The following is a 24,911-nucleotide window of genomic DNA, read 5'->3' as shown; positions in this document are numbered from 1 at the left end:
AATGAACAGACCATTGCTTTTAATTTCAAATCATCATTTCTAGATGTAGTCCAGTGTTTGTTCAGTTTCAACAAAATCAAACCTAAGGAAAGACTGACTACACATGAAAACTGTGATCAAAATCCAGGTCATCACATAAACAATTATGTTTCAACTTTTATATGTAGAAATATGACTGTTGGATTACTTTAAAGTGAAAATGAACATCTTTGCAGTATTGGAGGTGTCTAAAAACACAGCGCATATTTGCGTTATTTTCAACTGTTTCTCCAGGGTTCATCTTCTGAAAATGAAAGCAACACAATATTTTTATTTGAAATTTGGTAGAAATGTTGTTGTTAGTTCACAGAAATAAATGATAATTTTAGCTGAACACATACATGTGAAAAAGTATACACTACACTGTACTAAAGTGTTAATATCAGCCTTTTCACATTTAACATGGTGTTACTGTCAGGGATCAAAGTTTCTGCAGAAATATCACAATCGTTTTGAGGTGTTTATAAGTGTGTTGTCTGTTGTGTGTTTGTCAGATTGTGTCGGAGGTTTTGTCGGGTCAATCTTCAGTGTGTGTGAGTGATGGGAGCTCCACAGAATGTCTGGATTCAGTGTGTAGCAGCAGAGATCAGAGCTCACCACAGCCACTGCTGGACAAACTCTCTGAACAGAAATCCAGACACACACAGGACTCCGAGCTCAGCCTCACTTTACTCTGTTATACTGACACAAACCCCACAGACGCTCAGGACACTGTGTGTGACAGTAATCACACCTTGAATCAGGATGAATCTACTGATCAAACCTCCACAGAGTCTCTGGATTCTGTCTGTAACGCTGGAGAACAGCAGATCCTGAACACCAGACCACTGAACATGTGTTCTGTCAGACTAGTGCAGATTAAAACAGAACCCACAGAACATGACACTGATAAAGATGAGAATGATGATGGAGGTGATGACGACGACGAGGATTTTATCCCCCCAGGTTTGTTTCTCAAGTAAAAAGATTGAATTAATCTCATTCTTTATTACTGACTGGGAGAAGCATTTTCTCTGCCTAGCTAGCAATATCTTAGTCAGCTTGCTGTGTTCTCTTGAACTGGACTAGAAGCTGTTTGTTAGCAAAGGACTGTTGAACTTTCTGCACTGCATACACAAGTGCGCAGCTATAAAGTCGGACTCGTCTTCTCAATGCCAGGGTTTTTTCTGGCTCAAAATGAGGCGGAGGTGGTGCCATCCTTATCTCGTAGGCCTACACACACGCACATACAGCCTACCGTACCTTTAAGTGGCTTAACCAAACACTGTACGTATTAAAACATTCAAATTTGATGAAAATGACAATTATTGAGTTATATTCGCTAGTGACTTAAACCTTTTAACAGTTTAAACGAATTGGTTCAAAGGAGTCATTTGTATCGTTCTGATAGCAATGAGCGTTCATACTGGCGAACTCGCTGTGATTCGATTCAGAAGACCTTTGTTAAGACCACGGAGCAGTGTCGAGCCGTTCTTTGATTGATGGATGCACTTTATGGAGCTTAAAGAAATTTCAATTTAAGCCTGTGGTATACTTCTTTTTTTTATACGTGTGCTCTCTACAGAGCGGTAAATTACAGCGGTAAACCAATCGAGAGCGTTAAAACAAATCTGTTTCTTCTTAGCAATGGCCTGCTACTGGGTAAAATATATGGTATTTACTGGTGGGAAAATGCAAAGGAAATGCCTTCAGTCAGGACTAAATCCAAAACAAGCTGTTTCTCTGTATCCACATTATGTGGTTTCTTTGTCTGGTTCATTAACACATTTTGCATGAACAACATAACTTTAAGTATCATTTTAGAAGGACCAACAAATGTCATCATATGCTAAAATGCTGCATAATCTCTTGTTTGCTGTTTGTGTAAACGCAATGCTGTTGCGTTCGTTTCAGATGAGAGCGGTGATTCATGTTATGATGGAGAAACGGCCTCTACATCAAAAGAGGACAGAGGGATTCACACGTGGGAAAGAAAGCACAAGTGTCCTCACTGTAACAAGAGACTTTACAGTGCATCCCATCTAAACAGACATGTGCTGTTACACAGCGATGAGAGACCGTATCAGTGCAGTGAATGTGGAAAAACCTATAGGTATTCAGGTAGCTTAGAATCTCACATAAGAAAACACTCTGAAAAGAAACTCCATCCATGTACATACTGTGACAAATGTTTCCTTAAAAAAACAAGTTTGACGGTCCATGAGAGAACTCACACGGGAGAGAAACCTTACCTCTGTCCTCACTGTGGAAAGAGCTTTGCTTCATCAAATGCTTTTATCTTTCATGAGAGAATTCACACTGGAGAAAGACCTTACCTCTGCTCTGATTGTGGAAAGAGCTTTACTACATCAAGTGCTTTAAGAGATCATCGGAGAACTCACACTGGAGAGAAACCTTATAAATGCAGTATTTGTGAGAGGAGTTTTTCAACTTCATGTCAGTTCAAAAATCATCAGAGAGTTCACACTGGAGAAAAGCCTCATCACTGCCGTGTTTGTGGGAAGAGTTTCAGTCGGCCTGACGGTTTAAGGATACACCAGAGACTTCATACTGGAGAAAAACCTTACAAATGTTCTCAGTGTGAAAGGGCGTTTACTCAAAGAGGTCAATTGACTTTCCATCAGAAGGTTCACACTACCAGTTAATCGGACTAATAACACCAGAAGAAACATGTTAAGCAAATCTGTCAAAACCTATCTTATAAGTTATCGGTTGTCGGTTAAGAAAATTATCCGAAATGAACATCCCTAGTTCCATGTTTTGTTAAAGTGTTAATGTATGCAAGTTATTTTATAGATTTAGTGATTGCTATTTGTTTACTGATTTGCTATAAGACTGTTGGAACTACTTTTTAAATTTCATAATACCTTTCACACCCATATTCTCTTTTAATCTGTCATAACCAGTTTCTCTGTCATGAAAAGAAACAAAATAAATGATCAATGAATGAATAAAGGAATTTGTTTAGGTTTTATAACTTCACTACCGCAGTAGAGTGGATACAAAATAAAATAAATACCAAAGAGTAAAACAAAGTCAAGTACACATTTCTTATTTTTGGCCCAAGTGTTCTAGTGGAAGATCCAAAAGTGAGCATGTTTCAGTTTTTTACGAAATTAAATGTAATATCTAATTATATAGTCAGGTCAGAAAAACTTAATTTTTATTGTATCAAATCAGCTGTACCAAAAATAACAAATGTCAAAAGAAAAACACATGTTGGCCAAACTCTAGACAGTTACTCTCCCTGATGTCAAACATGCATATAACCTTAAAAATGAGTAGTATAACTAATATCACGTGACTCAGAGTGTAATAGTTTTCATTGGCCGAAAGGAAAAGAAAATGTGAAGATATTCCATAGATATTATGCATGTAATGTTTTGATTTATAAGTTTAATAAGGACATATCACCATTATTTTCATTTTGTAATCTTAAACCTGAAAGCCTTACACATTTATCTTTTCCTCCAGACTTTTGGAAGCAGGTTTTTATGCAGATTTTTTATATATTTCGTAAGTTAATTGCAATAGAAGACCCGATGATTATTTTCTTGGACTGTAACACTGGATCTTCTTTAATTGACTAAACACTGAAATGATTGATACTTTTCGGGAACTTTCACCTGCATAAAGCTAATATAATACCCATAACACCCTCTTTTAGTTGTTTTGAATAGATTTAAAGCAAACAAATAAAATGTCGTGATAGATTGTGCTTATTTGTATAATCTGGAATATATATGTGTAGTAATAATATTGCTAGATGTTTTTCTCTTTTCATGTATATTGATGTAGTAGGATCTGTTATATGTTTCCTCTGTATGTTGTTTGTATTGTGTTGTTCATTATTATTCGGAAAAGGCTGAATAGGGACAAAAAGCAACACTAAGTTGTAGCCAATCAGCATTAAGGGGCGTGTCTAGTAATGATGGAGACTGTGCTCAGTACACAGGACGGATATTAGCCGAGCGACGACAGAAAGAGAAAGATGGAGGAGAGGAGAACGTCTGCGGAACTGAAGAAGGCCTACGATCAGGCAAGAAGTAGAACCCGTGTCAATATCGGATCCGCTTTCCAGCGCTGGAGAGAACTGAGGGAGCGGGAAGGCCTGGGATCGGACGCCGAGGTTGCGTTGTTTCTTCTCGATATGTGAGTAACATTGGTTTTGTTTCACAGAACTAAAAGAAAACATGTTTTATGGTGAAACGTTTCAGATTTATTACTTCATGCACGTCATCCACGTTTCGTTTATTTGTGCATTTCAGTCGTTAATCGGTAGCTAGCCTATATGCTAGGCACTATTCTCATAGCGAGTTGAGTGATTGCAACTACTTCATTAAACAAAACACGTGACGCCTGAGCGCGAGTGTGTTTAGTAATTTAACTTCAGGAAACGTCACTACAGAAAAGTGTTACTGAACACATTCACGCTCACGCGCTTGGATGTAAATGTCAGTTCACGTGGGAACGTGACGTCACTGCTCGTTACATACATTACATACACAGCGCGCGCACCACAGAACTGCGTCTGACAGGATTGTTTCTCTGAAATGAAACGTGTTTGAATTAACTTGTGACTTAAGAGTTATTCATATATAATTGTGTATGAGAGACGCTACTTCTCACTAAAGAAACAAATGAAATTATAGTAAAGTCTATGTGTAAATGTTTTGCAGGCATTATTTAATTTAATAATAGTTGCAAGCTGGAGCGTAAAAGTCATATTTTATCATTAAATACTTAGCCCGTTTCCCATTCTTAAAGGCGGGGTGTCCAATTTCTCTTAGCCATTGTTGATCAAAACAAACATCCCCTGCCGCCATCTTTTTAGTGTGCCTGCTTTTGGTAGCACAGCCTCTTGATACGGGTGTAGATTGAGTTTAGTGCAACTCATAGATTGTGCTCCACTGACATGCGGTGCCTCTTGTTTTTTTTAAAGGGATGTGAACGCTAGCTCACACAAGTAGGATGTTGAAAACTGCAACAGCATACTGACGGCGACTTGGCGTTTTCATATTAGCACTTTTGGTGCTTGCCTGGGTTCGATTAATGTCAGAGTTTGAGTGATGTGAATGCTGTCTTCCGAACCCAGATGCTCACCTGCGAACTGTACTCGAGTCCGTTTAAAAAGGGAGGCCTGGGGTGTGTGGTTCATGTGAACTCCAGTACGCTCCAAGCAGAGAGCTGTGTATGTCATTTCTGTTTGCCTTCAGCATTCTTAAGAGCATTTACAGTACAATCATAGATGTAAGTGCGGTTATGTACTGAAACTTTAGAAACAAAACTAGGGATCAAAAACGTGAATGTTTCAAAAGTGAAGCGTGCCCCGCGCAAGGTAATGCCGTTTAGCTCCTTCTCCTGCGTCGTTGGTACAAGCAACAGGGTAAACAGCTGCAGACTTCATGACGAAACAACCCACGATTAGGACCCCCAAAAAGAATTAAATTCAGTCCTGGAGCTGAAGCTTGTTGCCAAGCAAAGAATCTGCACAAAGAATCATGGGGTTGCGAAGTGTCCATCAGTTGTACCCTTTAAAATCCTTCATTCCGAAGGGCCTTTTGAATTGGCCAGTTATGAGCACTTCAGTTTGGAACGACCCTTCAATATGGCAGCCATGAATGTTTTCACTTCCAAGGGCAATATATCCCAATTGGAAAGCACCGAAAGTCTGTTTACGGAAGTCATCCCAGTCTGTGGCCATGTTTGCAACGCCTCTGGGCAGTTATTTAAGTCTTCAGTTCTACCTACTTCAATAGAGGAAGGTAGTTTCTTTTTAAATTGATGGCAAAAATCACATTTAAACTGCAGCTTTCCAATTAATAATTAAACAAGACATGAACTGTACCATAACTTAGGTTGGTGCTAGGCTCCTTCATCTACTTCGCACAAGCACCCCAAAAGGTCCCCGCCCGCCCGAGTTTATTGATTGGCGATTGGCTCGTTTTTACTGGAAGGTGGGACTTTCTTCGCTAGAACAGCCAATAGTCCCTCTCCATTCATTGTAAAGGCAGTGGCTTATCTTTTTAATATTAATAACGTTATGTGTTCTCATTGATTTTCTCTCTTTAGTGTTTTCATGAGTGTAAACAGAGTGTTGTCTGTTTGTGTATTTCTGTGTTCAGAATGTTGACAACGACATCACAGGCGAATGTGATGTGCTGTAAATCAGTAGGAACTGATGTGTCCATGCTGGATATTGATGATTTCATCACAGAAATCTGTCAGCTGAAGAAAGAGGTGAAGTTACTGGAGGAAAAGCTGAGGATAAGAGGACATGAACTCAACACAGAGGTTTGGACACATTCAACATCATTGACTGTTTTTAAATGTTTCTACTTTAATGTCACTGTGACACTTTAGAGCTTTATGTCAATATATTTCCTCTCTGAACAGAAATCCAGACACACACAGGACTCCGAGCTCAGCCTCACTTTACTCTGTTATACTGACACAAACCCCACAGACGCTCAGGACACTGTGTGTGACAGTAATCACACCTTGAATCAGGATGAATCTACTGATCAAACCTCCACAGAGTCTCTGGATTCTGTCTGTAACGCTGGAGAACAGCAGATCCTGAACACCAGACCACTGAACATGTGTTCTGTCAGACTAGTGCATGACGAGATAAAAACAGAACCCACAGCAGAAGAAGATCAAATGAATGAAGATGATAGCGATGAGGATTTTCTTCCTTCAGGTATGTTATATCTCTGCATGTTGTTGTTACATTTAACCGTGGTGTCATTGCTGATGTTTCAGTAGAGGATCTTTAAAAGTTAACAAATTAAAAGTTTTTGATTTACAGCAGCCACTAGTGTTGTATTACAGATTTGCAACAAATCTGTCAGTCCAAACGCGACGGTGTCCACCACAGTTAAAAATTATGTTGTCGGCTGCTCACCAACCTTTCCAGGTTCTTGGCGTGAGACACCTTGAGCTCATTGAAATTGGCCACATCAGGCGTGGCAACAAGCCAAATTGGAATCACCAAAGTTTCAGCTTCCCAGGAAGAGCTGTATTATTGATTTTCTTGAGACCACTGGCTGTTTCTTGCCTGAGTTGTTCCACCTGTTCTGCGTCTATTTCAGCAGTGTACCACCGTCCAAGGCTTTTGATGGGCTTTTCTGTGACTGTTGGTATGGGCCAACAGAATATGTCATTGGTAAACCAACCCTTGACGATAGAAATGTCTGGATTATTATTTCCATTGCCATTGTGAAAGCCAGTGGTGAAATTGTGCAACCTGCCATTATGCCACCCTCCAGCTGTTGCCACGTGGTGGTACTATCCTGTGCGGTAATACAGAATTGGAAATCCTGAAAATATGCATTAATCAGCTTTGTTACCGGCTCTGGATGTGGAATAAGTTAAAGGCTATCCACAGCAGCTCATGGTGCACTGATCCTAAGGCATTGGTAAGATCTAGAAAAACCACATACAGGTCTTTCTACTCTTCCTTTGCCACTTGCAACTGGTGCCAGATGATGTTGGCATGTTCCAAACATCCAGAGAAACCCCTGTATGCCTGCCTTCTGCACCGAAGTGTCAATGAAGTTGTTACTCTTCAGAAATCCTGAGAGTCTATTGGCCACAACACTGAAGAAATCATACCTTCGACATTCAAGAGGCTAATTTGGCGAAACTGGTCAGGAGTTTTCCTCTTTTGGGATCAGTATACCTCCTGCCCTTCTCCAGACCTTCCATGCCACTGCCATTAATCTCCTAAAGTACCTCGACACTCCGGGGGCGTTCTTATAGAGCCTGTATGGTAAACCAATGGGTCCAGGAGCTGAAGCTGACTGTGGTTGAAGACTCGCTAACAAAAGAGTTCCAAAAAGATACTCGCATTCTCAAGTAGCATCATATTATTCAATGAAATATAAAAGGCTAGATTGAGAAGCAAGGATACAAATTATTTTAGTTTTACCGTTTCTTGTGAAGTTATCAGATAGTTTAAAAGTTAGCAGGCAGGGGTGACACAGTGTTATGCTGCAAGAGTCAGTGTTGCGTGTTCAACAATGCTTGGCTGCACCTGCCTGTTAATCTGCCTAATTTGGAGAGCAATCGTCCGATGCCGATTAAACTAAATCCCCAACCATTTAGTAGGTCTATCTGAATAGTAGAAGTGGTAAAGATAGGGCAGTCTCTCTAGAAATGCCGTTTACAGTTATCACCGTTTCCAGTGACGGCAGATAGAGAAGCAAAGAGGGAGGTCTCCCCGATCTATATTTAACCCCATTAAAAAGGGCATGCCCTTTTTGGTTTGAATTGACCAATTCCCCCACCCAGCAGCTAATTTGCATCTTTATGACCTACTACCAAATTTACAAAATACCAGTCCAGATTATTATATAAAGAGTATGAAGTGTTCTATGGTCATACAACATACATCAACAAAGAGAAATCCTTGAAATCAAGAGACAATTATTTAGGTACCAAAAATGCCAGGTTTGAATCACATTAAGTTGTGATACATTAAGAAGTAAGGACCGTTTTCCAAGACAAACATCCTCTTTGTGAACTAGAAAATAATACAGAATTTCAATTCAGGTCCAAAGAGTTTTTTATGCTGTTGTTGTGTTTCTTTCAGATGAGAGCACTGATACGTGTTCTGAAGGAGAAATGGCCTTTACGTCAGAAGAGCATTGTGTCTCCTCTTCTAATCTGAACATTAACATGGAGACGGAAAGTGATGGAAACCCTTTATACTGCAGTGAATGTGACAAATGTTTCAGCACCAAAACATATCTTGTTATTCATCAGAGAATTCACACGGGAGAGAAACCGTACGCATGTCCTCACTGTGACAAGAGATTCAACCAGGAAGCCGGTGTTCGAGCACACGTGCGTGTCCACACCAATGAGAGACCGTATCAGTGCAGTGAATGTGGACAAGCCTTTACGCAGATAGGTTCTTTACAGAGACACCAGATATCACACTCCGAGGAGAAACTCTATAAGTGTTCAAACTGTGATAAACGCTTCCATCATAAAGCCAATCTGATGCTCCATGAGAGAATTCACACTGGAGAGAAACCTTACCTCTGCTCTCACTGTGGACAGAGCTTCCGTCAACGAAGTAACTTTAAAGATCATCAGAGAATTCACACGGGAGAGAAACCTTACGTCTGCTGTCAATGTGGAAAGAGTTTTACTAGGTCAAGTTCTTTCAGAGTTCATCGGAGAGTTCACACTGGAGAAAGACCTCATCATTGTAATGTTTGTGGGAAGAGTTTCAGTCGACGTGATAATTTAAGAACGCACCTGAGACTTCACACTGGAGAAAAACCTTATAAATGTTCTCAGTGTGACATGGCGTTCACGCAGCGAGTTCTCCTGAAACTCCATCAGAAGATTCACACTGGAGAGAAACCAGGAAAAACACGACCTGTGAAGAAGACTTGACAGAAAAAAAACAACAACAAATAAATTGTTTTGACAAACACAATTCACAAATTTATAGGATTTAGTTTGTATCGGTTTATCTCTAGATTGGAGTTCCTAAATCAGCAGTTGATGTGGTGGTGCTCCAGAGTGCCCTTTGTGAACCAGAAGTTGTTTTTTTTCTTCCGTATTTTGACGCATTTCTGTGTGAAATGGAATTTTGAATAAGAAAAATAGTGGGGGTGGCGTTCATCTTTCTCTGCAATTGGATTGGATGTGTTGCATTTTTAAATGGATCTGGCAGTAGACTGACAGTTGATACGGAGGAGTTAACGGATGTCCTGCCCTAGCCGTCTAACAGACGTCATTGAAGATGAATAGTCACTACAAAACGGAAGTTTATTATCACATTTTAACTAAAGATTATGAGGCCAAATGGTTTTAATAAAGAGGATGACACACATTGATAAACTATTTACACAGTAAATGTCAGAAATGCTGATTAAAATAAGCTATTGTTGGGTTGGGTTTTCTTTAGATATTAGTAAATGACAAGATCTGCCGTTTTAAAAGGAAAAGATATGTTTTTTATATTTATTGGTAAATGCAGAACAAGTAGCCTAGCAATGAGGTGCAATTTTTTAAAAATCGTAAAGAAAAGGATACACCTTTGGATAGCAAACTGTATCCACAACAAACATGCAGTGTATAGTTATTTTTCTGAAATGTATTGGAATGATTTTGTTTGTTTTGCGAAAGTATGTAGGGTATGAGTAAAGGGGTCGCCTACAACAGTGGTTCTCAAACTTTTCGTCGTAACGCCCCATTTGTAGAGTGCATCGCTTTGTGGCTTCCCAATTAAAGACAAAGGGCCAGATTTACTAACAGCTTGCGGCAGTACAAACACCTTTTTTGGCGTAAAAAAAACCTTTAGGACACGCAGTGAAAAATTTGCGTTGAAAGGTCCTGGACACAGATGTTTTTGCGACTGATGAGCTCTACGGTTTACTTAAAAATTGTTAATTTGTTAGTAATAATATTATTTGGTCTAACCAACGCACAGTTATGTTGCATAGAGCATTTTAGATAGTCGATGTTATAAAAACGTGCGTGTTATATGCGTTAGCTAAACACAGACAGGTACACAAATAAATTTAAGACAAACAAATTTTTTATTTCTTAGTTCATGCACTTTTTGATGAAATTTTTGGTCGTATCTCTACAATGAAAAATGACAAAGATTACAAAAGAAACTGACAAAATACCTAACAGTGAAGTAACTGTAACGTACCACAAACCATTGAAAATTAGCAATGCATCGAATGAATTTAAATAATAAAGAAATAATAAAGATCGACATAGCCCCTTACAACACCCTATTTAAAAAGAAAGCAGAGTGTCCGCAGAAATAAAACACAAAACGATTCAATACTCCAACGATTTTAAACTTCAAATATAACATGTTAAATACGTGCACATATTAGTTGCGATAAGCACCTAACATACATTTTTCACAACATAAACTAAAACAGGACAGAACTCCCCCCGCTCTTCAAAACAACCATGCCCGCCCCTTCCGGCCGAAAACGCCTCCGGCGGCCCTTCCGCCCTGGTGGATCGTGTCGTGTGTCACTAACTGACTATTGGTTATTATGGATCACGATTACTCTTTGCCGAGTAAAGGAAACGCCAAAAAGCGTAACCGTAGGGCAAATGAGGCAAGCAGGCGCATGGACAAAAGAAGAAATAAAACGAGGATTAATATCGGTGTGGCGTTTACTAAATGGAGAGAGCTTCGCGACCAACTTGGACTCGACAGAGACTCCGCTCTCGCATGTGTTTTAATAGAAAGGTAAACAAATGTGTTTTATTGTACACGAAATACTCGAAAATGATTTGAATAGTTATGAATGCAGTTACCTTATGAAATAAAGTATATGTCGCTCAAAACTATGTAGCCAGTAACGTTACTTGTAAATACAAGTACTTTTTAAAACTGTGTAGCATTACGCTACCAAATCAATTGAAAAAATCAGAAATCATTGGCGGACTAATGTAGCATTACACGTTTCTTGCAAACTAATTCATTACGATGACATCAAATAAAATTCATTTATCAGCTCGTCCCTGAACATGATGGCCGATCTCCATACGCCTCTGGATGATGAAAACCACATGTCCCATAATTCCTCTCTCATACTTTACGTCATTTAGCTTCGCCGTTTGTTGTTGCTTCGAAAAAGCAAGGATCTAGCGGTCCAAATATTCCATATTGTGACTTTAATTAATCTTTAACGAGTAACGCGATGCCAGGTTGACTACATTGAAAATTCATGTGTATTTGTGATTGTGAATTACATGCAGTAAAATGACTGTCTTGAAAGATCACACACAGCAGGTGATAAAAATATGTAATGCATATAAATAATTCATCACACGGTTTACTTATTTGGAGCACTGACTGTGATGAAATGACCTCGTATATACCAGCCAATACTTTTACAGATCGGCTTTGCAGGAATAAAACTTCGGTGATTCACAGTAATCATCAGAAAATCTCTTCTCCTGACTCTGAAAATCTCTCTACTTTGAAAAAAGAGCCTATTGCAATAAACGTAACCGGAAAAAGACTGCTTCGACGAGCATTTCTGCTGTTAAATTCCTCCGCGATAAAGGTTCAATGCATACCCTCTATTCTGTGTACTAAATATAGAACAGCACGCGCCTCCCGCGTTTAGAACAGAGCCCGCGCACAGCAAAAACTGCGGCTAACTGGATTGTTTCTCAGAAATGAGAATAGGTGATGCTGTCAAGAGGTTGGAAATCTCTTTAGCAATCAAGAAGTATAGAGGTCAAATCATATTTTTATAATTATATATCGTCTGTGAAAGGCGTAGGACCAAAAAACGTTCGTCCAATCAAAACGTTTTGTCCGATGCTGTGACTGGTCATGTGTACATTTACAGCCAACGTATTTTGCATACCGCTGCGCACCCTGTTCACGCAGACATGTACGTCATCAGAGCGTCCGCCATGTCAATATAGGGAGAATGGCGGACAAACCGCAACAACCAAACTCTCCTGCGGAACCGACATCCAGTAAACATTCAAAACGAAAGTCAGTTTTTGAAAAAGCAGTTACAAAAAAACGTCTGGACCACGAAAGAGGAAAAACTCGAATTAACATCGGCTCAGCTTTTACGCGATGGAGACAGCTCCGACAGGCAAAGGGTCTGAAAGACGATACCATGGTTGCTCTCTTTCTCTTAGACAGGTATGTACATGCTTCGAGAATAGTTACATGGATTTAGTTTGTAATTCGTTACGTGGATTTACGAAATACATTCATGTGTTTGGAGGAGGTGTGGGATTATAATTTCAGTACTAGCATGCTAAAATTAGGACTGGCTTACAATCGGTGGCGTGAGGTGAAAGAGGCAACGGGTTGCAAAACTGATGGAGACCTAGCGGTCCTGCTACTGGATTTGTAAGTGTTATATGTAAATGTTTCGTACACTCCTGTACTTTTAAACTGGTTTGTTATTCGGATGTGTTCAGGTTGTTCATTGGCGCACCACTTGTTCACAATTTATAACCTTAAGGTAGTTGAGAGAGAATCGTTTTTTGGGTGTTGCATATTGTTTCCCTGTCACGAGTTTGAAAAAGACGTATATGGGGTCCGCCCGTTACATCAGCTTTGTAAACAAATTCACATGTATTGAGCTGATAACAGGAAACTTTGGGACAGTATTTACGACACACGTATCCGAAGATTGCACGTATCAACCACACGGGGTAACCATACACCAAACGTCTCGTTGTTGCTGTAAGCAATTTGTGCCTTAAGAGTTCATCATATATAATTGATGACATATTTACTTACGATTGGACAGAAAGTCTGGTTATTGAGGAGATGTCACTGTTGAAAAAACCCCAGCATTTGCTGGTTTGGAACTAAACGGAAAGTTTCTCTGACAGGAAATTTCATTTAATCAGGTGAGAGATACTACTTCTCACTAAATAAACCCCATTAATGAAATTATAGTAAAGGTAAATGTTTTTCAGGCATAATTCGATTTGTAATGTGAGTATTATACACTAGCACTGGTTGAATGCAGAGTTGCAAACTGCAGTGTGGAAGGCATGTTGTATCATTAAATACTGTTCCCATTGCCTATTCTTAACTGTATGTTCCCAGCCCTTTCATTCCGGTTATCCATTCATGAGCCCTGGGTGAAAAAACAAACGATACAGAATCTCTGCAGCCACTGTATTGCACAATACATCGAGCCAAAGTAACGTGAAGATTCACTCAAAAAGTCTTGAGCATTGTTCTCTCCAATGCAGCAGGAGGCGCTCTCAAGTCTGCCTAAAGAACAGAAGAAGAGCATGTGTGCTCAATATTTGTGTCCTAAGTGACATAATATGCACTTAAACTATTCATTATGCACTCAACCATCAGATGTATGAATTTAAGAAGAGTAGTATCGTCCCAAATGGAATACTAAATGTCCAACACGAGGGCAAATGACATCAATCTCACAACTTGATGCACGTCAGTAAATATAAATTTGTACATCACACAATGAATGTCATTTTAATCTGTTCTGCTGCATAATCACTCTGCAGGAGAACTTTGCTCGATCAGCGTCCTCCTCCCTTCCACCACATAACCAAGAACTGTGTGAAGTGTCCAGAGTTCCACACTTCATATATTTGGTTGAAGGAGTGCATCAGTCGGGAACTTTGAGTGCACTTCTATTTTGAGAAATTTTAATGTGAACGCATTACTGTATTTATACTGCAAAATGGCGTAGAATAGTACATAAGTGTGCATTTGGGATGCACATGTGGATTTACTCTATAGTGTTTTCATGAGTTTAAACGGAGTGTTGCGTTTGTGTATTTCTGTGTTCAGAATGTTGACAACGACATCACAGGCGAATGTGATGTGCTGTAAATCAGTAGGAACTGATGTGTCCATGCTGGATATTGATGATTTCATCACAGAAATCTGTCAGCTGAAGAAAGAGGTGAAGTTACTGGAGGAAAAGCTGAGGACAAGAGGACATGAACTCAACACAGAGGTTTGGACACATTCAACATCATTGACTGTTTTTAAATGTTTCTACTTTAATGTCACTGTGACACTTTAGAGCTTTATGTCAATATATTTCCTCTCTGAACAGAAATCCAGACACACACAGGACTCCGAGCTCAGCCTCACTTTACTCTGTTATACTGACACAAACCCCACAGACGCTCAGGACACTGTGTGTGACAGTAATCACACCTTGAATCAGGATGAATCTACTGATCAAACCTCCACAGAGTCTCTGGATTCTGTCTGTAACGCTGGAGAACAGCAGATCCTGAACACCAGACCACTGAACATGTGTTCTGTCAGACTAGTGCATGACGAGAACCAGATCGAGATAAAAACAGAACCCACAGCAGAAGATCAAATGAATGATTATGAGGAAGATGATGATGATTATGATGATGAGGAAGATGATAGCGATGATGATTTCTTTCCTTCAGGTATATTATATCTTTGAACGTGTCGTTACATTTAACTGTGCAAAAGTTAAACTATTATGTGTTTTCACTTATTAACTTTAGTTATTGTTTATTTGAGCTGTGTAAGCATAAAAAGAACTGCAAAGGGAGATTCTCTTTAACAATGAGAATACATTTCTTGAAGGGACTAAGGCTTCTTCCTGGGGGTGTGACATGAAGATTATGCATTGCAGTGTTTTCAAAAAAGTATTTTATTATGACAGTAGAAGTAAAGAAAGCAAACAATTGAAGAGAAGTAGAAAGTAAACAAATCTGGACCAGATTTGCGAACAGATTGCTAAAGACATTGGGTAAAGGCTGTAGGTTTTCCATTCAGTGTCTTTGTCTTCTCCGTGCCGTCTGCTGCTCACTCACAGATGTGTATCCTGCACCATAAAAGCGAGACCTTGTGCAAGCGGGGTAGAACTGGTGAAATTTTCGCACCAAAAAGGCGCTAGGTTTGTTGTCATACGTGTCTTCTGAACAAAAGCTGCTGACGAGTCACTTAATCTAGTGAAAGAGTTGCAAACTTCGCAAGAAATTATGAATAAATGGGAAACAGTGTGTCACTGTAGTCATGGCTGTTAACACGGTGCATGTAAACATAAACACATGATTTTGTGGCCACTTTCTCACATGTGTCATTGTTTCTCATGTAAACGCCTCAAACGGTCTGACAAACGTCATCTGCTTTGTGAATATAAAAAGTGATCAATTTAAGTCCAAAGAGTTTTTTATGCTGTTGTTGTGTTTCTTTCAGATGAGAGCAGTGATTCGTGTTCTGAAGGAGAAATAGCCTTTACGTCAGAAGAGCATTGTGTCTCCTCTTCTAATCTGAACATTAAGATGGAGACACAAAATGATGGAAACCCTTTATACTGCAGTGTATGTGACAAATGTTTCAGCACCAAACAAAGTCTTGTTATTCATCAGAGAATTCACACGGGAGAGAAACCGTACGCGTGTCCTCACTGTGACAAGAGATTCAACCATGAAGCCAGTGTTAAAACACACATGCGTCTCCACACCAATGAGAGACCGTATCAGTGCAGTGAATGTGGAAAAACCTTTAGGCAGTTAGGTTCTTTACAGAGACACCAGATATCACACTCTGAGGAGAAACACTATCAGTGTTCACACTGTGATAAACGCTTCCATCATAAAGCCAATCTGATGCTCCATGAGAGAGTTCACACTGGAGAGAAACCTTACCTCTGCTGTCTCTGTGGACAGAGCTTCTCTCAACGAAGTAATTTTAAAGATCACGAGAGGATTCACACTGGAGAGAAACCTTATCACTGCAGTGTTTGTGGGAAACGTTTTACTCAGTCGGGTTCTTTCAAAGATCATCAGAAAGTTCATAGTGGAGTAAAGCCGTATCCCTGCAGTGTTTGTGGGAAGAGTTTCAGTCGACGTGACAATTTAAAGACGCACCAGAGACTTCACACTGGAGAAAAACCTTATAAATGTTCTCAGTGTGACATGGCGTTCACGCAGCGAGTTCTCCTGAAACTCCATCAGAAGATTCACACTGGAGAGAAACCAGGAAAAACACGACCTGTGAAGAAGACTTGATTTAGACAGACAGAAAAACAACAACTCCTAATAAAAGGTTTTGACAAACGCATTCAAAAATGTATGGGATTTATTTTGCTAAAAGCATCTTCATGTCATCCTACATTAGAGTTAAAACAGATCATCATCAGTTGATGTGGTTGTGCTCCAGAATGCTGGTTGTCCGACTAAAAGGAAAAGTTGTTTTAAGTTTTGTATTTTGATGTTGATAATTTCTTATTAAAGCCGTTTTCATCTTTTAAATTTCATTTCGAGGCAGTCGGTGCCATTTGCGTTTGCTCTGTCTGTTTGCAGGCTCTGGTCTTAATAATTGCATTGTGTGAGGGTATTTTTCTACAACTTAAATTGTTAACAAATAATTACAATCCTTTGGTCTACTCTTCATTCTCAAAATATCTCACGACTATACATCAAGTCTTTAACAAAAAGTGAATAACTATAGAAAAGAAAACCACAAACATCTTGGTTGCTTTTCTCTGCCATCATTTTACTGGCAACATAACGCTGATCATATCAGTCCATTGATCAATAGCTTTGATTCGTTCGGCTCACGTCCAGCCATGACTGTCCAGTCTGTGGTCTGCCGCAATTGTTGTGTCTGTGCTCGTTTCTGACTGGCAAACACTGGCATCGGCTCTAGTCAAAAGAAATGTCTGGGTGTGTTGTGTCCAGTCTTTGAGTGTTTCAGCTACTGGTTAAGTGTGTCTCCAGCTCATTAACATTTCAAAGACAGGTAAGAGTACTGTTGTGGAATTTTCTTATTCCCTAATCTAGGTTGAGTGAACTTTTGAATTGTTGTTTCTGAAATTAAAGTACAAGAATAGCTATGATTATTATTTTTATATCAATGTAAAGACATTTGCCGAAACTGTTATTAAGCCATTATGGGCGTAATTTACATTTTTCGCTTTTGTATATTCAGTTGATGGTAATTTTTTTAAAGTGATTTTATTACTGTCCCTACCTCCTGCCATCCTTAATAGTTTTGACTAGAAGGGATACAGCTATGTGCACTTCAATACCGCATCCTTTTTGTCACGCTGATAACAGTTGATTTATATATTTATTATTGTAAGGTTTAGGGTTGGGGTAATTTAATGCAATTATATGGCGAGATTTTGCACCACTTCCGGTCGTAGCTTTATCCCTGCGTGAAAATCCAGCCTCCTTTCGGCCTAAGCTCCTCCTACTTGCAGCTTTTTGCCTCAACTCCTCCCACTTGCAGTTCTCCGGGCTGTAGCTATACTACTTCGAAAAGTGCGACCTGCTTTACGGCATACGTCACATATTAATCTCGTAGCCTGGGTGTATTCAGCAACAGCGAACTATAAGACGAAACGAGCAAGTCTCAAATCCATCGCCATGGCAGAGCCAGCAAAGAAGCCAAAGAGGGTTTTGTCGGAGGAAGCAATGAGAAGAAAACGAGACAGTGATCGGACACGAGCCCGAACACGAGTCAACATCGGACGGGCTTACACTCGGTGGCACGAGCTGAAAGAGGCAACTGGTTGCAGAACAGATGAAGACCTAGCCTTTCTGCTACTGGATTTGTAAGTCTTATATTTGGTATTTTCTTACTGTCCTGTACGTGTGATCTTTTTTTTATTAGGCTGTGTTCAGGTTGTATATTAGCGCACGATTGCACGTTATGATATAGCTAGCATTTCGCCTCGTCACGAATTTAGTTTAATGCTTGTACGACCGAACCACAATAACGTCTGATGTTTTATGATGAAAAGTTTAAGATTTCTTAGTTAATGCACGTAATCTACGTAATTGTTTGTTGTGCATTTCAGTCGCGACTGAATGATTCAGTCGTAAATAGACACAAGCTACTCTGTGTACTACACAGTCTGCTCGTTATATTGTGCTATATGGGAAATATAGAACAGCACGCGCCTCCCGCGAATAGAACAGCGCGCGCACACAACAGATCTGCGCCTGACAGGATTGTTCCTCTGAAATGAGACGTTTTTAAATTTCGCAAATTGGGCCTTAACAGTTATAAATATCTAATGATATATATTTTAAATGACATATTTACTTACAATTGGACAGAATGTCGTGTTTTTGAGGTGCTGTACTGACTGGAAAGTTTCTCTGACAGGAAATTTCACTTTATCAGGTGAGACACTACTTCTCAACAAATAACCCCAACCCTTTATTTTCTATGACATTTTAATGTGAATGTACTACTCGCACTATTTATACTACAAAGATGGCGTAGAATAGTGCATTACTGCACAGTGTGAGACGCACAAATTTGAATATCGTGAAAAAAAGGTCAATATTTTTTCTCACTCATTTCAGTAAGTGAAACCCATATATTATATATTCATTACACATAGAGTGAAATATTTTTATAAAGACTTTATTTCTTGAAATGTTGATGATTATGGCTCACAGATAATGAAAACCCTAAATTCAGTGTGTCCGACAATTAGAGTATTACATAAGATCAATAAAAAAGGGCTATTTTAAACAGAAATGTCAGGCTTCTGAAAATTGTGTTCATTTCTATGCTCTCAATACTCGGTTGGGTCTCCTTTTGCTTTGGTTGCTTTGATAGCGGCCTTCAGGTCATCTGCATTGTTGGGTCTGGTGTCTCTCATCACAGATTCTCTGTGGGGTTCAGGTCAGGTGAGTTTGCTGGCCGATCAAGCGCAGTAACATCATGATCATTGACAAAAAAGATATTAATTGTTTTTTAGATGTACCTGTACTCTCTTTAGTGCTTTTATGAGTGTAAACAGAGTGTTGTCTGTGTGTATTTCTGTGTTCAGAATTTTGACAACGACGTCAGAGGCGAATGTGATGTGCTGTAAATCAGTAGGAACTGATGTGTCCATGCTGGATATTGATGATTTCATCACAGAAATCTGTCAGCTGAAGAAAGAGGTGAAGTTACTGGAGGAAAAGCTGAGGACAAGAGGACATGAACTCAACACAGAGGTTTGGACACATTCAACATCATTGACTGTTTTTAAATGTTTCTACTTTAATGTCACTGTGACACTTTAGAGCTTTATGTCAATATATTTCCTCTCTGAACAGAAATCCAGACACACACAGGACTCCGAGCTCAGCCTCACTTTACTCTGTTATACTGACACAAACCCCACAGACGCTCAGGACACTGTGTGTGACAGTAATCACACCTTGAATCAGGATGAATCTACTGATCAAACCTCCACAGAGTCTCTGGATTCTGTCTGTAACGCTGGAGAACAGCAGATCCTGAACACCAGACCACTGAACATGTGTTCTGTCAGACTGATTGGGGCTGATGGGAAACTGATAAAAACAGAGCCCACGTCAGAGGAAGATCAAACTGATAATGATGATTTTTTACCTTCAGGTATGATGCTTCTAAAAGCTTGTTTACTGTTTCGTTACACTGATGCAATAGAAAAACCATTTTTGGTTCCACAGAGAATCATTCAGTCAAAGGTTCTTTAAAGAACCATCTCTTTCTTAAATAGTTTTCACCACAAAAAAAAACATTTGTGAAACACAAAGGTTCTTCAGATGTTAAAGATTCTATATGGAACCATAAGGTCTTCTAGGCTATTGAAGCACCTTTTTTAAGAGTGTACATTTAACCGTGGTGTCACTGCTGATAAACCATTGAAGTGTTTTCACTTTTTATATTTAGTTAGTGTGTATTGTAGCTATTTAAGCATAAAAAAATCTGCAAAGTTAAAATGTTCAGAGTTCATTGCAAAGAGAGATATTCTAAACAGAAACACTTTATGAGGACTGCATTGACACAAGCTTGATCCTGGGTGCAACATCACAAACACATGAACAATATGCCAAACAGGGGACGAGAGCCGCTATAGCGGTGTGATCATAAAGTATTTTAATATGACAGACAGGAAGTAAAAAGTAAAATATTTTTAAAATTTTTACTTCTGTTAAATGACTGCTTTGAAGACTAGGTGGTGACAAATCAAAACTTTAAAGGTATCTTTGAAGGTATCAGAGGTAGTACTGAAGAATCATACCAAGTTGTGCGCATGAAATAAACCGTTTTCTCTCTTTCTCTCACTATTATTTTCTTTATCTTTTTAATGATCTGTTTAGTCCATTATTGCTATGAATAGTTAGCTTGCGCCAGTCAAAACTTTGTCGTAGATATACAACTAAACATTAACTTGTCAACAATCCATCTATATTTGGGGAAAATCTTATTAACCTGATTACAGTTACAATTAGTAAAAAATGTATTACTATCAGGATTACAATTGTTTCAAAACTAAAGTAATTGTTTTAAAATGTGGAAGTGTATTTTTTTTTGTGCTGTGCCATCAATTTCTAAATACAATTAATGCATAAAACAGCAAAAAAAAACATTTCTTAAATGCTTCTCAGCTTGTTTATCTACATAAAAGCCTTTAAAATATGACTTTTATAATCCAGGGCTGTACGTTAACTTCTTTTAACCGTTGTATCACCAGTGCTATGTGCAAAGTTTGATAGCACAGTCCAAACAGTTGTATAAATGGTCTGTTGTCATCATTAAAGAAATGTGCAAGTGCAGTTCATCACATGAATAGGCAGGTAACTGACAAATGACATCAATGTTACAGACAGAAGGATCAATTAGGGCCATATAATTTTAAGTTTATCTAAAGTTGTTTTAATTTTTTTACTATACAGTAGTGATATATTTGTCCACATAAATTCCTTTACGAAAATGAACCATGTTTTTTGGTCTATTGATTACTAATGGCAATACCATGGTTTTATTACAATATCCATCTTTTACTATGGTTCTTTAAAAAACATGTTTTTCATTATTAACTACCATGGTTAAATTTTTGTAAGGGTTACTATAGTATTGCAGTAAATGTCTAGATACTATATTTATTTTGAACCTTATTATTGTATACTATAGTGTTTAATACAACTCCATTAACTACAAGGTTACTTTTCTAAAGCAAATTCTAAATTAGACAGTAGTATTTGTTCAGGCGGACTTTTATTTTGACGGGTCATCGGGAAGATGCTTGAGTTAGTTTTATGATAGCTTCATTCAAACTATCGGAGCAACTCTGGAGATGAAGTTCATGTGTTCATATGTACATACAGTGCAGATGCAGATAAATCCACGAGCGGCACGAGTGTAGCAGGTTGAACTGTGTAGTTCAATTTAAATAACAGAATTTCATGTCCGTCTGTCTGCATCTATGGACTCAATGCACCCAAAAAAACTCGCAAAATAGATTAAAACGAAGTAAAATAGCAGTGCACCATTGATTAATGTCACAGAGAAACAAGCAACATGACAAACACCTGCCAAACTGTATCGCACACATTCTACACTGGCTCATTGATTCTTAGCATAGACCGATTTTTTCATAGCATATAAGTTGCACTGTACAGCCCTGTTTATTGTGTTAAATGGCAATACAGAATGTTGAAGACCAAAGAGATTTGAATGCTGTTGAATTTGTTTCAGATGAGAGCAGTGATTCGTGTTCTGAAGGAGAAACGGCTTCGACATCAAAAGAGCACAGGAAGAACATTAGACACAGCGATGAAAAGCCTTTCAACTGCAGTGAATGTGAAAAGTGTTTCAGCACCATACAATATCTTGTGATTCATCAGAGGATTCACACGGGAGAAACAACGTACAAGTGTCCCTACTGTGACAAGAGATTCAACCAACTAGCCCATGTAGAGCGACACGTGCGTGTCCACACCAATGACAGACCGTATCAGTGCAGTGAATGTGGACAAGCCTTTTCGCAGTTAGGTTCTTTACAGAGACACCAGATATTACACACTGAGGAAAAACTTTATCAGTGTTCAAACTGTGATAAACGCTTCCGTCATAAAAATAGTCTGATGCTCCATGAAAGAGTTCACACTGGAGAGAAACCTTACCTCTGCTCTCACTGTGGAAAGAGTTTCTCTGATCCAAGTAATTTCAAAGATCATCAGAGAATTCACACTGGAGAGAAACCTTACATCTGCTCTGAGTGTGGAAAGAGTTTTACTCAGTCAGGTTCTTTCAGAGATCATCAGAGAAGTCACAGTGGAGTAAAGCCGTATCCTTGCAGTGTTTGTGGGAAGAGTTTCAGTCGACAGTACAATTTAAAGACGCACCAGAGACTTCATACTGGAGAAAAACCTTATAAATGTTCTCAGTGTGACATGGCGTTCACGCAGCGAGTTCTCCTGAAACTCCATCAGAAGATTCACACTGGAGAGAAACCAGGAAAAACACGACCTGTGAAGAAGACTTGATTTAGACAGATAATAAATTTTTTACACATTTAGCAGATGCTTTTGTCCAAGGGACTTGTAGTACATTTAAGCTATACATCTTATTAGTAAGTGTATTTCCTGGGATTTCTAACCCACAACCTTTTGCACTGCTAACGCAATGCTCTGCCACTGAGCCACAGGAACACAGAAAAACAACAACCCTAAAAAAAAGGTTTTGACAAACACTGTTCATATGAACGGCATCTGTTTTATCCCTTCCTAGATTAGAGTTAAAAAATATATATAAAACCTTGCATACACAAAAGACCAGGCTGGAAACGTGCATACCGCACTTCCCACGCAAAGATTGTGATCTATCAAAAACAAACTTTACGGGGTGAATGTAATGGGCCTCATTTATGAAATGAGCGTAGGAACGAACACTGGCCATTTTTGGCACATCACCATTTTTCTTGGTAAATATATTGATCAAGGTGCTGTTGAAATGAAAATTACACCAGATGTTAGTAACAATCCATATACAAAAAAAAAATAATAATAACTTAACAAATTTAGTTTTGAAGTATTGAACACAAAGAACAGGAGGTGCAAAAAGGCATGAAAAGCCAAGAAATCAGCCGAAATCTATCAGTAATTAGAAAGCTATCCTGCCCCTCGTCAATGGAAATTAACATCAGCTGGTTCAGCCCCAACTAATGGCATATAAAAGAGTGTCTCATTACCAATGTGTCATCTCATAATGGGTAAAAGCAAAGAGCGCTCTGAAGACCTTCACAACATTATTATTGCAAAACATACTAACGCCATTGGTTAGAAGGATTTTTAAACTTCTGAATGTTCCAGTGAGTTGGGGCCATAATCCAGAAGAGGAAAAAGCATAATTTCGCCATTAACCAACCACGACCAGGTGCTCCTTGCAAGATTTCTAACAGAAATAATAAATCAGAAGAGTGGTCCAAGAGTCAAAGACCACTTGTAGAGAACTCCAGAAAGACCTGGAATTAACAGGTACAATTGTTTCAAAGAAAACAATACATTTACATTTAGTCATTTAGCTGACGCTTTTATCCAAAGCGACTTACAGATGAGGAAACATTGGAAGCAATTATAACAACATAGGCAACAAAATGCATAAGTGCATCAAACTAGTCCATTAAATCCTAGCACAGTATACAAAGCTAAGAATAGTGAGGTTAGTACGTTTTTTTTATTATTATTATAAAGAAGGAAAGGGAAGAGAATTAGGAAAAATCAATCAGCGACGTGTTGATGAAAGTACAATAAGAAACGCACTCAACCACAGTGCCCTGTATGAATGCTAACCATGCAAGACAGAAGAAAAAAAACATGATAAAGCTCGTTTGAAGTTTGCTGGACAACATTTAGACAAGCCTGTGAAATACAGGGAGAACACAGTCTGGTCAGATGAGACCAAAATTGAATAAGGTTTGGAGGTCAAATGGCACACTAAAAACAGTAACAGTGAAGTTTGGAGGTGGGAACATAAATGGTGTGGGGCTGTTTTTCAGCATACGGCACTGACAAACTTTATATAATTGAAGGAAGGATGAATGGACAAATGTACAGAGACATTCTTGATAAAAATCTGCTACCATCTACCACAATGATGAAGATGAAACCAGGGTGGACATTTCAGCAAGACAATGATACCAAACACACAGCCAAGGAAACTCTCAATTGGTTTCAGAGAAAGAGAATTAAGCTGCTAGAATGGCACAGCCAATCACCTGACTTGAATCCAATAGAAAATCTATTGCAAGAACTAAAGATCAGAGTTCATAGAAGAGACCCAAGGAACCTTCAAGATTTGAAGACTATTTGTGTAGAAGAATGGGCCAAAATCACACCTGAGCAATACATGCGATTTACTTCTCCATACAGGAGGCGTCTTGAAAATATCATTACAAACAAAGGCTTTTGTACAAATTATTAAATTAATTTCAGTAAGTGTGTTCAATACTTTCCCCCTGTGTCATTCTATGTTATTACATAAAACTTAATTTGTGAGTTTATGTTTTGTTTGTATGTATGGATTATTTTGGTTGTTAACAACATTTGGTGACATCTGGTGAAAATGTAATGTCAACAGC

The 24,911-nt window shown here is 38.8% G+C and overlaps 4 protein-coding genes across 11 annotated transcripts in view; all 4 read left to right on the top strand.

Annotated features, from left to right (window-relative positions):
• Positions 1-3,042, top strand: part of LOC306897178 (uncharacterized protein) — a 34,042-nt gene extending 31,000 nt beyond the window's left edge. For 2 of the 3 annotated variants that reach the window (XM_079461714.1, XM_079461716.1), the window contains exons 3-4: positions 534-984; positions 1,933-2,990. In XM_079461714.1, coding sequence (XP_079317840.1) covers positions 534-984; positions 1,933-2,684 — 1,203 coding nt within the window. In that variant the 3' untranslated portion in view covers positions 2,685-2,990. Of the gene's footprint in view, positions 1-533; positions 985-1,932 lie in introns of all 3 variants that reach the window. The other variant, XM_079461715.1, reaches the window with a different exon arrangement.
• Positions 3,043-3,934: 892 nt separating this feature from the next.
• LOC306897206 (uncharacterized protein) lies at positions 3,935-11,281 on the top strand. The gene is made up of 4 exons (XM_079461766.1): positions 3,935-4,191; positions 6,165-6,333; positions 6,436-6,742; positions 8,636-11,281. Exons 1-4 carry the CDS (start codon positions 4,031-4,033, stop codon positions 9,448-9,450), a joined length of 1,452 nt encoding a protein of 483 aa, XP_079317892.1. The 5' UTR covers positions 3,935-4,030; the 3' UTR covers positions 9,451-11,281.
• On the top strand, positions 11,011-17,277 carry LOC306897194 (uncharacterized protein). 4 transcript variants are annotated; one of them, XM_079461743.1, is made up of 5 exons: positions 12,415-12,703; positions 12,792-12,916; positions 14,348-14,516; positions 14,619-14,970; positions 15,749-16,899. In XM_079461743.1, the coding sequence occupies exons 1-5, from the start codon at positions 12,635-12,637 to the stop codon at positions 16,561-16,563; spliced, it is 1,530 nt and encodes a 509-aa protein (XP_079317869.1). In that variant the 5' UTR covers positions 12,415-12,634; the 3' UTR covers positions 16,564-16,899. The 4 variants fall into 4 exon arrangements, with proteins under 4 accessions (XP_079317867.1, XP_079317866.1, XP_079317869.1 ...); XM_079461742.1 differs by having other exon boundaries at positions 12,488-12,703; positions 12,789-12,916; positions 15,749-16,845; XM_079461741.1 differs by lacking the exons at positions 12,415-12,703; positions 12,792-12,916 and adding an exon at positions 11,011-11,281 and having other exon boundaries at positions 15,749-17,256.
• A 520-nt stretch (positions 17,278-17,797) lies between these two features.
• On the top strand, positions 17,798-24,133 carry LOC306897205 (uncharacterized protein). Of its 3 annotated transcripts, XM_079461764.1 has the most exons (6): positions 17,800-18,113; positions 18,622-18,688; positions 19,133-19,203; positions 19,347-19,515; positions 19,618-19,921; positions 22,028-24,133. In XM_079461764.1, the coding sequence occupies exons 4-6, from the start codon at positions 19,378-19,380 to the stop codon at positions 22,816-22,818; spliced, it is 1,233 nt and encodes a 410-aa protein (XP_079317890.1). In that variant the 5' UTR covers positions 17,800-18,113; positions 18,622-18,688; positions 19,133-19,203; positions 19,347-19,377; the 3' UTR covers positions 22,819-24,133. The 3 variants fall into 3 exon arrangements, with proteins under 3 accessions (XP_079317889.1, XP_079317890.1, XP_079317891.1); XM_079461765.1 differs by lacking the exon at positions 18,622-18,688 and having other exon boundaries at positions 17,835-18,113; positions 22,028-24,127; XM_079461763.1 differs by lacking the exons at positions 18,622-18,688; positions 19,133-19,203 and having other exon boundaries at positions 17,798-18,113; positions 22,028-24,127.
• The last annotated feature ends 778 nt before the right edge of the window (positions 24,134-24,911 follow it).

This window comes from Barbatula barbatula (assembly GCF_947034865.1).
Source record: "Barbatula barbatula genome assembly, chromosome: 8".
Lineage (NCBI taxonomy): Eukaryota > Metazoa > Chordata > Actinopteri > Cypriniformes > Nemacheilidae > Barbatula > Barbatula barbatula.
The sequence above is the reverse complement of the archived record's forward strand: the minus strand, read 5'-3'. Positions and strand labels throughout refer to the sequence as shown.